The sequence below is a fragment of the Nestor notabilis genome, unplaced genomic scaffold (genome assembly GCF_000696875.1).
Source record: "Nestor notabilis isolate BGI_N333 unplaced genomic scaffold, ASM69687v1 scaffold8381, whole genome shotgun sequence".
In the NCBI taxonomy this organism is placed as follows: domain Eukaryota; kingdom Metazoa; phylum Chordata; class Aves; order Psittaciformes; family Psittacidae; genus Nestor; species Nestor notabilis.
In genome coordinates this window covers 16,428-31,268 of record NW_009914174.1, presented here as the reverse complement: position 1 = coordinate 31,268, position 14,841 = coordinate 16,428, and the positions used below count along the sequence as shown (strand labels likewise).

The window sequence follows — 14,841 nt, the reverse complement described above, 5'->3', positions numbered from 1 at the left end:
TTTGAGAACGGAAAAGATCCTTGAATCTTCAGTATTTATGGATCTGTCTCTCTGAAATTAACGTGCCTTTTTCTCACCAATTTTTATATTGCTTCAGAGATGTTGTTCTAACAGAGTAGCTTCACAAGCCTCAGAAATAACCTTTACGTGTTGTGCTTTCGAGGGAGATATCCAGAAACTTTCATGCATAAGAGCTGTCTGCATATTCCTCTCCTTTTTCTTGGTGGGGGAGAGAGAAAAGATGTAGTCAATGATGTATTGTAGGTGTTATTTTTGACTAGCTTTTGTCACTTTTGGTGGTATAAATTTAATCATTATAAATTACCAACACGGTAAGTGTAGCAAATGCAAAGAAGGGATAAACCACTTCAGAGTGGCCTGAAGTATTAGATAAATAGAAATAAGTGGAAACTGAATCTTCCCTGAAACCTGTAAAGCCCTGTGCACAGGGAGAGAAAGTGAACAGCAAGGTTGGGAAAGGGATTGCAGTAAGTTTGTTTCCATTTTTTCAGTGATGATCTCACAGGTGCTAGCCTTTGTATTGCTCAAATATTTGAATTTCTATTGTAAAGATGGATCCTTGATGATTCCAGAGGTCGTTCACCCAAGGATCTATACTCCTGAAAGTTTGACTTATTCTAGTTTGTGTTAAAATAAACTGAAGTACTAGTTGTAGAAAAATGCTAATAAAAAAATTTGAGGGCAGTTTAGGTGGTATTATGTTATTGGACATCTTTTAGTTATATTATCCCCCTCCCCCCCCCTTTTTTCTTATAGCAAACTTTGGCCTGTTCCATTTTGACGGCGTTATTGAGCGAATTCTCAAGTTCAAGTAAAACCAGCAACATTGGACTAAGCATGGAGTTCCATGGTAACTGTAAACGTATATTTCAGGTAAACTAGTTCGGTATAATATGTGCTACCTGTCTTTCTAAAATGTAAAGAACTAGAAGTGGAAATATTTTCTTGTGCCAGGTGCGTTCAGGTACAGTGTGTGCCTAACAGCATTTAATAACAAATATATTATAAATGCAGTTACTGGCTACTGTACGAAAGTTGATAATATATTTTTTAAAAAACTTGTATCAAAAAGGTGCAGTCCCTTTTTTCACATTTTATTGATGATAGAGCTATGATTCTTTATGTGGTTGGACTCTTTAATTCCTTGGCTACCAATTGCAAACAAAACGAATACTCTGTGGAACAATGACAGTCTTAAATATAGCTTTGGTTTAAAGCCAAGGAGAGCTATGTATTTAAAAATATTATTGCAGATGGTGTAGTCTGGTTGTCTCAGATGTATTGTTTGGCCAGGCAGAAATGTTTTTGTGAAGGCATTGCTTTAAACTGACTGTTATGGAACAACTTACCAACTTTTTTTCATGCCAAAGACCAACCCTCTCCTCCACCAGCTGTTAAAACATATTGTTAAGTTTTTCTTTTAATGACTAGCATTTATGAGAAGGTTTTTATTTCTTATTCTTTACAAACACAATTTAGTAATTTTGACAAAAGTATGTGTATGGGGGGAGTCTGACTTACAACTTCAGAATATTTTCTGGTTTTTAATGAAAAATAGGGTGAAAACAGAAAATTATTTTCTTTTTAGTAAAGTATTTCTTGTTAATCAACATTTGAATTAATGACTGACTCTATTCATATATTGTGTTTGTCCTGACTATAGGAGGATGATCTGCGGCAGATCTTCATGCTCACTGTAGAGGTACTTCAGGAATTCAGCAGACGGGAAAACCTCAATGCTCAGATGTCTTCAGTGTTTCAGCGCTATCTTGCACTAGCCAATCAGGTCTTAAGCTGGAACTTCCTTCCTCCAAATTATATCCTTTTAATGTCAGGCCCTTTATTACAGCTGACTTAAGTCACTTCTACTGACTGATAGGTAAAGTCTTCATGAGGAGAGAAAAATGTAAAACTTACAAGCCTTTTATTTAGTTCTTGATTTATGTTTTCTTCCATTAGTGCTCTTGGTAACCCTCATCCTTGCTAACAAATGCTTACATACAGAAGCTGCTGTTGCTCTTCATTAAAGTTGTAAAGTATTTTATATAAAAGGCAAAACCAGTTTGGTAGAGCAGCCACCAGTTATGGGTTGATGGCTTATCTGGTTAGTGCAGGGGAGAGGAAAAGTGTAATATGCTAACTTCAGTGCAGAACCACAAGGTGAAGAGGTCCATGGTCTTTCAAATTTTTATGTGGAGATCTGATCTGTCTTACTTTTCTCTCTCAGAGAAGAGGAGGGGGCAGGTAAATGCCCCATCATCTAAGAATATGCATGCTCAACTGACTCCCCATAAAAGAGAACGGTCATATAGTAGAACATGTAGTAGGTTCTCTTCAGACTGAGGAAAATGTATTTGCTAGCTAAGAGGAGAAATGGCATCTCGTTTTTACACAGGTGCCATTGCTTCCATTTTTACACCTTTGTGATGTGTGCTGATTGCTAAAGCCCAGAGACAGGTGGAGATGGAAAGTAGGAGATGAAATGGGAATCAGAAAGAGTCTTAATGAGGGAGAGAAGAAAAAAGATACAAAAATGTTCAGCCCCAAAAATGGGCTAGAAAAATACTGTAGAAATAACCACATTCTGTAACAGGAGGGTTAAGACAGACTTGCAGTAAAACATTACAGTGCCTCTTTTAATAACTAGGCCATCTTTAAGATGCTCAGCAAACTTTGCAAGAGCCAAATTTTTAAGATGGTTTATAATTTTTTTTTCTTAAAACCTTTTGAAATTGCTACTAAATTATACATACTGCAGGAATCTTGATGTTGCCTTCCAATCTGTGGTGAAGGATTTTGTTTGCTTTCCTGGTTGGATGGTGATATCTGTGTGTTACTGTTGTATTTGCCTCTATTCATTATACAGCAGGCAGGAAAAATTAAATTTATTTGAAAGTGGATGTTCCTTGGTTCATTTCTGTAAAGCAGGATACCATTCTTATTACCTTTATGGAAGGTGTCATGGATTAAAAGTAAATATCCCACTCCCATCAATCACTGAAGTGCATGTGCTCACAAGGCTGAGAATGGAGTCAAATTATTGCATCTTACAGAAGTTTTTGGAAGATAATTTGGGATTTGTAAGAACTCAAATAATGTGTGAACATTTCCTTTTGTTTCCCTAAGCTGTTATCTTAAATAGAAGGGAAATGCTCTTGTGTTGCACAGTGGTGATTCCCTCTGAATTTTTGTCTTGCTCTGTGCAAACCTCTGATGTAGTCCTAAATACATATCTTGTTACAGCTGGAAAGTGAAGGCTCTAGTTCTTCATGAGCGCTTTATCCTAGGCTAAGGTTTGCAGTGGTGGAGCTAGATGTATACAAGCAAGATGTGGAGCCTTGGGAATTCCAGCTTTCATTTATACCTCTCTATAACATGAAGTGATCTAGTCTATAGATGCTAGTAAATAAGTGTTAATTGAAATAGCTAAGCAAGCCATACTGCTGCTTAAGATTAACAGTGTTTTCTGCTACTTAGCGTACTTTAGGTACTACAGCTGTTAGACAAATTCTGGCAACTTCTGGAGATTGCATGGATCTTTAGTCTGAGCCACAGTTGCTCTTACATGGCTCTATTTCAAATCTTTTAATAACTTCTGCTCCACTTGGTACTATCTATCTTATAGTTTTCTACCATAGGACGTTTAATTTTGCTGTAAGAATTACAGCACTAGCGTGGGTCTCCCTCCTCTGTGTAGCAACCTGTTTTCAGGGAAGCTGGAATGGCTTTAATCATCCTTGAGAAATGTGGGTCTTAGCTGACGAAGATTCAAGAACTGCTGGGTTTACAGCACCATGTTGATTGTATCGTGGCATAAATCTCTCTTCCTTAAGAAGACTGATTTAAAAGTAAGTGGTGATAGCTTGTGGGCAGTGAAACTTAACTTTGCTACATTTTCTAAGTAGATAGCACATTCCGTAAGAACTGCTGTGTTGATTGATCAGTTGGTATCCTCTTGGTATCCTTTCCAAATCTTTACAGTACATACGCTGAAGCAATGGGCATAAATTTAGTACCCCAAGCATGAAGTAAAATGATCCATTGCATCCACAGATCATATCTTTCTTCCTTTAGCTGGTATTTCCTCTGACAAGATAATATTCATTCCCAGTATTCCCTGCAGCATAACAATAACCTGCACTATTTGTATATAATTTTAGCAAGATTCTTGTGTCACCAAAAAAAGGAAGTAGCATAGATGTGCATTAACTCTACGGTGACCATCACCAAGAGGCATGTTATTTAAATCACTTGGTTGAGATTTGCGTTAAAATATATCACTTCTCAAGAGTTCTTGTGCTGTTACAACGTTAACAGCATTTTTAAACAGGCTTGAACAGTGCTGCCACCAGTCATAACAGAAGAGTTGTAATAAGTCTGTATTGTCTATTGCTGGCATGAAAGATGCATTCTGGAACAGTCACTTCATTGGAGCAACGGAAGAAGAGAGGCTGGGACCTATCTGCTCTCAAGTTGGAACTCAGTATTTTTCAAGTGTCTTGGGTTACAGTGTCTGCAGTGGGAAAGGCAGGGTGTGATGAACTAGGAGACCTCTTTTCAGTCATGTGCAGTTTCTTCCATTTCATTTTTCTAACACACAGATTATTTTTATCTGCTACTTCAAGCTATTAGTTCAGATGGTGTTTGCAGATGCTTCAGAGGTTTTTGGCAGTACTGTTGGAAGTGACAATAACATGGGATTCCTATATTGCACTAAGAACACACGGTAGTCTGTTGCGGCATGCTGGCTTCTGTAGGGTTTCTGTTTTCAGGGCTGTTACAGCACTGTTAAATGTTGTTTACTTGGGCTGAACTACTTCTAACTCCATCTTTTCTTAAATTGATGTTTTGACTAAGTAAGGAAGTGCAGGTGACCACTACTGAGAGGTACAGCCCTCTGTTTCACAAGAGTGCTTTCAAGGATCCTGCTTCTCATACACTGCAAGTGTCTGAAGTCTCCAGCTAAGGAGCTGAATGTTGCTGGGCTTTAATGCTTTAATGGCATGGATGTATATGTCATGTGGAGTTGGGATGTAATTAGAATTTGTATTCTTTTACCTCCAGAGATGTTTCTCACTTCTCCTTGACTTTGGGATTTATCTGTTCTTGGCAGCCATATCCTAATGGACTTTGGATAAATATCCTCAAATGAAAAAGTTCTTAAACAGAGCATAAGGTTTTTGTCCAGCTGTCTCTCATCTAGAGAAAGGTGTCTACTCCTGTCGTTAGGAGCTGTCATAGAACTACTTATCCCTTTTTCATTAACATATGGATTATAGTACATGAATAAAGAGGAACTTGAGCTTCTTTTTGTTTTGGATTTGGTGCCTCTACTTGCTTGGAGGCAAGCTGGCAAATTTTCAAGCAAATATAAGAATAGGGTATTGGACATAAAATACAGGTTACATAAAGCCAATGGGATGTACTCTACTAGCATGCATCATTGCTGTTCCATTGAAATTAATGGTGCGATGGCAATTGCATAAACTAACTGAAACTTTTGTCTGATGTGAACACTTTTTAAAGTATGTGTGTTCTTTGGCCACACAGTTAAAGGAATAAAGCTCTTCGTATCTCTGTTTTGAAAATGTCTCAAGAATGAGACACCTTTCTGGGAGATTCTGCGAACCATGTAGTTCTGCAGACTTTCAAGATTTGAACTTGGTCCAGCCCAGATTGGTAGCATCTGTTCAGCATAATGGAAATGCATGAAAAACACATAGAATGCCTCAAGAAAACTTGAGGCTTGCTTTGAGGAATGATTCAAGTTGGCATTGCCTTTGAAAAAGCATCCTGCCCTAACACCTCCCATGAGCATGATACTGAGCAGGGAACCACCTGGCTGAAAACTTGTTTTAGCAGATTGGTGTGCCCAGTTTGATTTGTTGCACGGCTGCAGAAATGATTGAAACTGTACCAAGGAGTTACAACACAGATTTCCCTCAGCAGCAGGGCTGCTTTCCTTAGGTCTTGTGTTTGTTAGCAGCCTGGTATTACTCTGAATTTACTACAGCAGTCTGTCCTTATCTGGAAGATGAAGGGTTGGGGTAATATCATGGCCATTGTTTAGAATATAAAGAAAAATTCAATGTAACTAAATAGTTGTATTTAAGAAAAGTGCAAACGAGAATTGCGTTTATCAGACTTACCACTCTTAGGTGGTAGGACCTGACTTTGAAATTCCTGAAGCTTAGAAATTATTTCTAGGGTACTGTATGTTTTCTTGACAATCCTTTCTAGCAACTTTTTAAGACAAAGTTAGGCAAAGCCAGGATAGACACATCCCCATAATTTGATCATAATTGCACTAAACATGTTTGTATTTATACAGTGTATTTATAGAGGGTTTATCTGAATGAATTCTGAAATCAGTTGGCAATGTAAGAGCATCTTAAAAGCATTATCAGAAGAGGAAAACAGACCATTAATGATGCTTTTTATGAAGGGGAACTTGTTTATATATATAGAATCATAGAATGGTTTGGGTTGGAAAGGACCTTAAGGTCATCTAGTTCCAACCCCCCTGCCATGGGTAGGGACACCACACACTAAACCGTGTCACCCAAAACTCCATCCAGCCTGGCCTTGACCACCACCAGGGTTGGAGCATTCACAACTTCTTTGGGCAACCCATTCCAGTGCCTCACCACCCTCACTGTGAAGAACTTTTTCCTTCTGTCTAACCTGTGTTTTCCTCTTTTGCTCTCTTGCCCCAGTGGTTTTAAGTTTCCAGTTTTGCAGTGACTTGCCATCAGTTTCCTAGATGGCAGTGAGTATATAGTGGAAAGGTGTGACTCTTGAGCTGTGTCTGCATGGCAGTCACTTTGCATCTGTGCTTTAAGTGTAAGTTGGACTTAGAGTGATTATCCTGCACACTGCCAGCTGTATAACCATAGCAGTAAAATGTAGCAGGAGTTGCAGAATCCGCTTGGGTGGACAACATGAGACTTGGTACTGGCATGGCTACACTGCGAGCAGCTCCGGAATTGCCCAGTTTTAAAATTAGGCTGGGTCTTCCAACACTTCCTACACCTGTTGCTGCAATCTGAGTCCAGTGTCTCCAACACAAAGTAGCTGTTTCATTCTCATGACAGTTAAGAATAATTGTGTTTAATAATTAAATATTTAAGCATACGTTCCTTCTCTTGAAGCTGGGTATGTTTGCTGAGAGCATTAAGCTATATAAAGATTCGTTTCTCCATAGGGGGCAGCAAGCTGCTGCATCAGTTTAGGCAGTTGCTCCCAGACTCATCCCATGTGTTTGGCTGACTGGCTAGCAAGCCAGAGGAGGTCTTAAAATCTGAAGAAAATCAGTATGTTAACATTGTAGCACTGGATGGCAGATTTCCAGGCACTTACCTTTCTAATGCAGTGTTTGATTTGTAAAATGTAAGTCTGACTGACACAAAGCTTTCCAGAAAATGTTCCAAACAACAAAGGTGAAATGATTAAATGAGTATTAAGAAAGATATTCAGGCCTTGGCACTCCAGGAGCTTTCCCTCTATTTCTGAGTAGTTCTTTGCCACTGTAGACACTTCTGAATAAGAGTCTGGCAGAGGAAATCTCAGCTGTAATTTTTTGAGCTCCTAATTTACAGCTTTGTGGAAGGACAAGCCTTGCTGCTTCTAGGAAAAAAGACTGTGGGATCCATTATCAGATACTGGAATTTGTGGGAAGTTCTGAAGTGAAATGTTATAATCCCTCATGGCTGCCTTAGGATAAAAAATATTTTGATACTCATCTTCAGCTATCAGCCCCCTCCTTGAACAGAGGCAAAGAGTGGGAGGCAAACTGCATGTTTGTTTATCTTTAATTTTCTTTTTAAAATATTTTTCTCCAAGAAGCATATAAAACTTCCTTTTTTTATTTTTTAATTTTTTTTTCCAAAATTACATATTTAGAACTTTAAAGAGATTACTCTTATTCCTCTAACTCATGAAACAAGCCAAGCATAGAGCTAATGTCTACATACATAAGTTTGGGCAAAGAGAAAAGAATATCCATCTTTATGGTTTTCTCCTGTCTTTCTGTAGGCACTAACTAGTGAGCGTATCAGCACTTATCCACACAGGCATCTAATTATATTTTTATGCTTTTCAGTAGAGCTTGGTACATGTTATTGAATAATCTGTTCTGATTCAAGCAGAAGCTTCTCTGTAAGAATCAGTGTCCTTAGACGTGTAAACTGGGTGAAATGTTGCTGTGCTTCTAGTATTTGTTACCTAGCTTGGATTTTCATGTCACTCAAAGTGAACTGTTACTTATTTTTCAGTAGAATTGGGAATATTACAAACATTTGTATTTGTTACCACCAGGGGTTTACAATTGTTTTTCATTTAAAAAAACAAAACAAAACAAAACCCAAAACAAACCAAAAAACCCTTCAGGATGTCATAGGAGAGACTGATCTGTGCTTATCCTAAGTCTGTATTATAGCTTGAGTGGTTACGAAGAAGTGTTGTACTAGTTCTGTGCTTTTTGTCTGTATGCACTGAGGGGTAAACTAATTTTTGAAAGCTGAATTTGGCCTGTTTATGCCCATGTACTACATAATTTAGTGCGATTTTTTTCAGGTTTGGGGTAACTGGTCTGCTGTTAATAAGGCTGAACTATAGCACAGAATAAGTTGACGTATTTCGTGGGAGCAGGCATCTCCACAGCTAACTTTACTAACATTTGCATGTATCTAGTACATAATGGAAAATGGGTGTAAGATCTCCATGATAGCTGCAGGCATAATTTGTATTATTCAGTGAACAGATATTTTGCCCACAAATCTGCTATTGTCAGATGTGTCATCAGTCCATTAGCATGAGAAACGGTACTAAAAATAACAGGATAGGGCTGCTAAATACTGAGGCTTGTTAAAATAGTGACAGCAAAGGAGCCCTTCTTTCATTCCGTGTGAAAAGTGTTATATAGCTGGTCTCTGCAGACTTAACTTAGTGAAGAGCAAATTGATTTCTAGAGATTGTCAATTTATCTAATATCATCTTCTAATATTGATGTATTACTAACCCAATCATTTATTGGAGAGTTACAGCAAAGGACATTCTTGTCAATAAAATATTTTAAAATACTGTGTTTTCTAAAATGTTCCAAATGAAAAAGGATGTTTGCATGTGAGAATTTCATGCTTTTTTTTTTTTAATCTGGGAGAATCGAACCATTTTCAATCACTTAAATTGCATCTATATTTCAGATGGAAGTAAAATAGACAATTCTGTGATTGGTATAGTTCAACACACACTGATAACTTAGAAAATGGTGAAATGTTTTGCACTAATAGGAAAATCCCTGTTTGTTCTTATGCATTAAAACATGCTGGCGATGGTTCTGGATATGTACCACCAGTGAACATCCACTTGGTACTGTGCAATGGATAAAGTCACTCTTTCAGACTCTGATTTTGTATAGTGTTGCTAGGAATTTTGGATTTGGGCAGAACTCAGAAGGCAAGTGTAAATAAACTAAAATCATGTGTCCTGCCTTGTGCAACAATTGATATTAAACTAGATGTTTGCTTTCTATAAAAGCCAAAACCCATCAAAACTTAAGGGTCTACTTTCTAGAACGATACTGTTGTGAAATTTATTTTCTTCTGGACAAATAATTCTTGGTACACTTTTTTTTTTTTAGTACCTTATGACTTAGAGTACAAAAGTTAACATGGTTCATTACCAGTAAGTAAATTGCATGCAGCTGAGCATGCTGTTGCTTATTCTGACGGTTGTGTTAGAAAGGGATCAGAGAATATAATGAAGGGTTTAAAAAAGACAAATGCAGACGTAAGTTGCAGAGTTAAAGCTACTGCTCAGATCGGGGGTGTCACAGAAGCAATCACTTTCAAAAATCTTAGATAAACACTGTTTTGCATGATCAGAGTGAAAGAATGAATATAACTTGTTTAAATGTTTTTGCTCATTTGCATTTGCAGAATTTTGTAGATTAAGTTATGCCAAAACACATGGTAAGGACTGAAACAAGTGCAGGAAAATTGTGGCTTCACGGTGTGCAAGTTTTTCATGCGTGTCGCTTACAAACGTGCTTAGTATGACAATCCTTGTGGCGTCTTATGCTTTTGTTCTTCACAGTGTGATTAAAAAATGTAGATTAATGCAGGGCTAGCATATCTGCATTCTGTGACGCATATTTGGCTATTTAGAAAAATAGGATATAGATTTCAGTGAGCTATCTTTAGCTCTCATAAGGCCTTTTTAAAAGCTGCCAGGAAAATTTTTTAGAAAATGATTTCCTATTTTGCATAAATTTTAACACCTGTTAATTGCGGTTGCTTTTTTCCCTTCTCGCTGTGTCACATTAGACACCCTGGTTATCAAAGTGATTGTATCACTATGGTATGTCTCATAATTATGATCAAACTGTTATCTAACATTCCTGGAGCATTCTTTTTTTCAATACTTAATACCTTTTATTCCTTGGCCTCATGCATGAATTATGCTGTGTATGTGAAGAGGCTTAAAGTTTGTTTCCATTACATTCTTTCTGAATGGATCCTGTTGTATCTAGGATTTTTTTAAAGCCAAGTAGGAATGTTATTGTTGACCTTGACACCAGATAACTGGGCAGACATTATATAGCTATGTTTGAATCCTCACAAAATGTGATGCTAAAGCCAACAGAATCCTGGCGTGAGACCCTCCTGGACAGCAGAGTTATGGAACTTTTCTTTACAGTAAGTTTCTTTCTTCAACTTTCATAGTCCAGACCACAGGGAAAGCAGCTCCTTCCTGTTCTAAAACGGTTTTGTTGGACTCTTCCTTTTGCATCAGGTAGGACTGATTCTGTTAACTTGAAAGCAAACTGAAGTGTTGTATTTTTCTTGGGTTACAGAAAATGTATTTTGCCTATAAATTGCCTTAAACTGATGATCATTAACAAAAGAAAAAGGTGTGTAGTTATCTAAACTTTTACACGTTTGATACTTCTGGATATGTACTCATCAAATAAGTGAGCGTGATGAGCAGTAATAGAGTATCTTTCAGATACGGTGTAACGGCTCTCAAAAAGATCAAATGAACAGTATGTGTTTGCTGATCTTAAAGCACTTGCTCAGTGAAACAGCTGAAAATAAGTAATGTATTTGCAATTTTCTAGCCAGTTTTCAGCATACAGAGTTCTGCATCTCCTTCCTCAGCACAAAGTAAATCCAAACAAGTTAAGATAAATTTCAGTTAGGAAAAAGGGGAAGAGTTGGGAAAGGGGAATATAATACTCAATTTCTGTAACTTAAAAAAACATATTAAACTGGATAAAACCAGTAGTGTGTTCTTTCTACAACTGTTGGAAGAAGTTTGTAGTCGCTGCTCAGCTAGGGGTTACTGCAGCAGCAGCATGTATTTGCTTATGAATTAATTTTCTATGATGTTTTTTCTTGTTACATCTCTTGGGATCTTCGAATTGAGCATTCTCAGGCTGTTTTAATTTTTGCAAAGCAGAGAAATAATGTTCTCAAAACTTGGATGAAGTTGTTTTTAGGCAAGGTCAATGTAACTCTCCAGCACTACTTGAGAGTTGTCTGATACGTGTTTGGATACATATCCTTACTTTATAGGATTTTTTTCAATAAATTACATATTTTTGGGGTTTGACTGCAAGTTTATCTGTTCCAGCAGTTTTGAAAAGGTGAAAAAATCATTGGCAGAACTCTTAGCAGCTACACTCAATCTGAACAGCTGTCTAGACTATCCAGACAGTTGCTACTGTCAGCTGTGAACCTCCACATGCAAATAACTTTTTGGGTTACATATTAACCCTTCCTTGTTTAATAGTATGAAGTTGTCAGAGTTGGGTATCTCTTTCTTGAGTTGGTTTACAATTACTTACGCATGCTAAGAATAATGCTTTGAATAACATGCAGAATTGTTTTAATACATTTGCATTTGATGTGATAGTAACCAAAACTCGCCTGTATTTGATTATTTTTGAATGAATGCTAGCCAGGGCAGTGTGCTGTCAGTTTTGGTTTTAGATTCCTGATTTGCAATGGTTGAGGCTTGTAGTATTAGTTCACTACTTGAAATAATGTAAGTGAATGGTGGTAATTTATACGCATTTATCTGATCTGAGAAATTTTAATAACCTTGCAAAAGTTGGCAGGATTGCCATGTTAGAGCCTTCAGTTCTAATCTCAGCCTGGTGTGGGACGTATATTAGGAAGGGTATTTCTGTTGCAGGGTTTGTTTCTCCTGCAGCTGATCTTTCAGAGATTAACTATGCCGCTAATCCAACTAGTTATGAGTTGGGTGAAATTGCAACTATAACACCACAGAGAAATGGTTAGTGTTTTAACTGTACTTTTATGTGTAATATTGCTGAAGTTATTTAACTAACTTTGTTTCTGGGTGGAAAAGCTACCCTATATTTATTTAGTATCTTACGTGAAAAAATGGGAGGCATGAGCCTAAGAAAATACTTTAAATCCATAATTGACTATTAAAATAAATATGTGATAATGTGATTACTGAAATGTTAAGATCTGAATCTAGAAAGTCTCACCAGCAGAAGTAATGACATCACAGTTTGCAGAAATGCAGGAAGATTATTCTTGGCCTTGTATAATGTAAGGTTGTTGCCAAGGAAGTGATGCATTCATTTTTTGTCTGTCTTCAGTGTTTACCTCTGCTAAAGAAGCATCCATATAATCTTGATTGAACTTGTTGACTAACTTTAGCAAGACTCTGTAGCCTAGGCATAGTTAGCATAATAGAGATGACTGTCATTATTGCTGTTTTTAGAAGGAGCAGTATGTCTGACTGGCTGGCATCTGTTTCTCTCTTTAAGACATAACATTCAGTAGACAGTTCAATTTTCAACATGCAGGTGAGACTTAACTAAATGTTAGTTTCAGTGAGTTAATTCGAGGCTAGGATTTTGTGAGTCGAGTCATGATCTTGATGTTTACTGTGGTTTAGAGAGCTGTAGAAACCCTTGCATTTCAGACTGAATAGAAGTTCTAGTAAGCTTTATTTGGCGTGTGCTCTTTTGGATTGAAAGCCATGTGACTGTTGTAAGAACACCCTATTTTTGTGTATTATTAACTGTCTCGCTTCCTGAAAGGTACATCGAAAAATCAGAGAAGATACAGATATGGCCCAAGATTCATTACAGTGTCTGGCACAGCTGGCGTCTTTGCACGGGCCAGTCTTTCCCGATGAAGGTTCACAAGTTGATTACCTGGCACACTTCATTGAGGGATTACTGAATACTATCAATGGGTATGTATGCCTCCTCTCTAAATTTAGATGGCATCTTTTAATCTTTAGTTTGGAGTGTAGCGAATCTGTGTGGAGAACTGGTATGGCTTGCTTATTTCTGGATTTAATTTGTGTTTACTGTTGGATTACTGAAACTAAGAGAAGGCAGTCTAAAGTAGGTGGTGCTTAAGTAATGCGAAATAGATTTATTGATTGAAAATGTACCAACAAAATCAATTAACGTCTAGAATTTTTCTTAATGGCAAAAACTAACTGCTATTTCTATCCTTAGAATTGAAATAGAAGACTCTGAAGCAGTGGGAATTTCCAGTATTATCAGCAACCTGATAACTGTATTTCCTCGCAATATTTTAACTGCCATTCCAAATGAACTTTTCTCTTCATTTGTTAACTGCCTCGCACACCTCACCTGTTCCTTTGGAAGAAGTGCTGCCTTGGAAGAAGTGGTAAGTATCTACTCTCACATAGAAGGTGGTCTTTTTTTTGTTTCTATTTGTGATAAGCATAAGTAACATGAGAATTTAGCCATTTTATTAGTAACTGTTGTGAATTCAGTGGTTTTGTTCTAGGTATTTCTGAAATCACTTATGAGAGGATTTTCTTTTTGTTTCAAACAACATAGTAACACACTGTGTGCATCATTCTGACTTTGATTTAAAGCACTTGTTACATTTTTCATCTTAGAAAGAATGGATTCATTTGCAAATATTGCTGACTTGCTCTTGTAGGACTTTTCTGAAAACTGTTGTAGATAATGAGTTAGTCTTGAAAGCTTAAAATGACTAAGCAAACATACGGACAGACTGAAACTTAACTGCTGTCAAGAGTTCTGAGTTAGAAACTTCTGGTTTGAGTTAATGTAGCTGTTAGGATCTGTTGATAACCCCATACTTCTAAGCTGTTCGAATCATCCCTTCATTGCTGATGCAGTTCAAATGAGATTTCTGTGAACAAATCTAGTACAGAAATTCAGATGATTTTTTTCTGTTTAATTCTTTCAAACTTTAGTTACAACATTTAAGAGCAGTTGGGATAGTCTGAGTCGTCTTCTAAAAATTGCGTGTGAAGATAAAAACTTCAATAGAGATCTGGTTAAAGGGAGAAAGCCCATAAGAATTAAGGCAAAGAGTCTTGCACTTGAGCTATTTTTATGTGCAGTAGCTATCAATTTGAAGTGTGATTATTACGTTACTAGCCAATATGTCCCCCATTATCATTAAGAAGTATGATTTTTTCTATTTTTGCTGTATTGACTGGGCTTAATTACCTGAGTTTGAAAACAATTATAAAAGTACTTAGTTATAAAATTGGTGGATGTGTTTCTTTACCAGAGATCACAGGTGTGTTAATCAGCATTTCTTGCAGAGCATTAGATTGTGTCTTTGCTGCGAGGTTAAAATGTATTACATGTAACCCAGCACTCACTTAAACTTTCACATGTGTTCATGTCTTAATCAAAAAATTGTAATTAAATTTAGAAACTATAATACAGCTGATTTCCAAACCTTATTGGTCAGAACTTGCTCTGCTTTTGAAACTTTCTAGTAGAACACTGAATATATGTTTTGGTGCTTACTAGTA

The 14,841-nt window shown here is 37.0% G+C and overlaps 1 protein-coding gene across 1 annotated transcript in view; it reads left to right on the top strand.

Annotated features, from left to right (window-relative positions):
- The window catches only part of XPO4 (exportin 4), a gene marked incomplete at its 3' end in the record, with an annotated part of 44,873 nt that overhangs the window by 14,795 nt on the left and 15,237 nt on the right, over nucleotides 1-14,841 (top strand). The window contains exons 4-8 of the mRNA XM_010023519.1: nucleotides 778-894; nucleotides 1,685-1,838; nucleotides 10,606-10,718; nucleotides 13,103-13,260; nucleotides 13,532-13,706. Of these exons, the coding sequence (XP_010021821.1) occupies nucleotides 778-894; nucleotides 1,685-1,838; nucleotides 10,606-10,718; nucleotides 13,103-13,260; nucleotides 13,532-13,706 (717 nt within the window). The remainder of the gene's footprint in view (nucleotides 1-777; nucleotides 895-1,684; nucleotides 1,839-10,605; nucleotides 10,719-13,102; nucleotides 13,261-13,531; nucleotides 13,707-14,841) is intronic.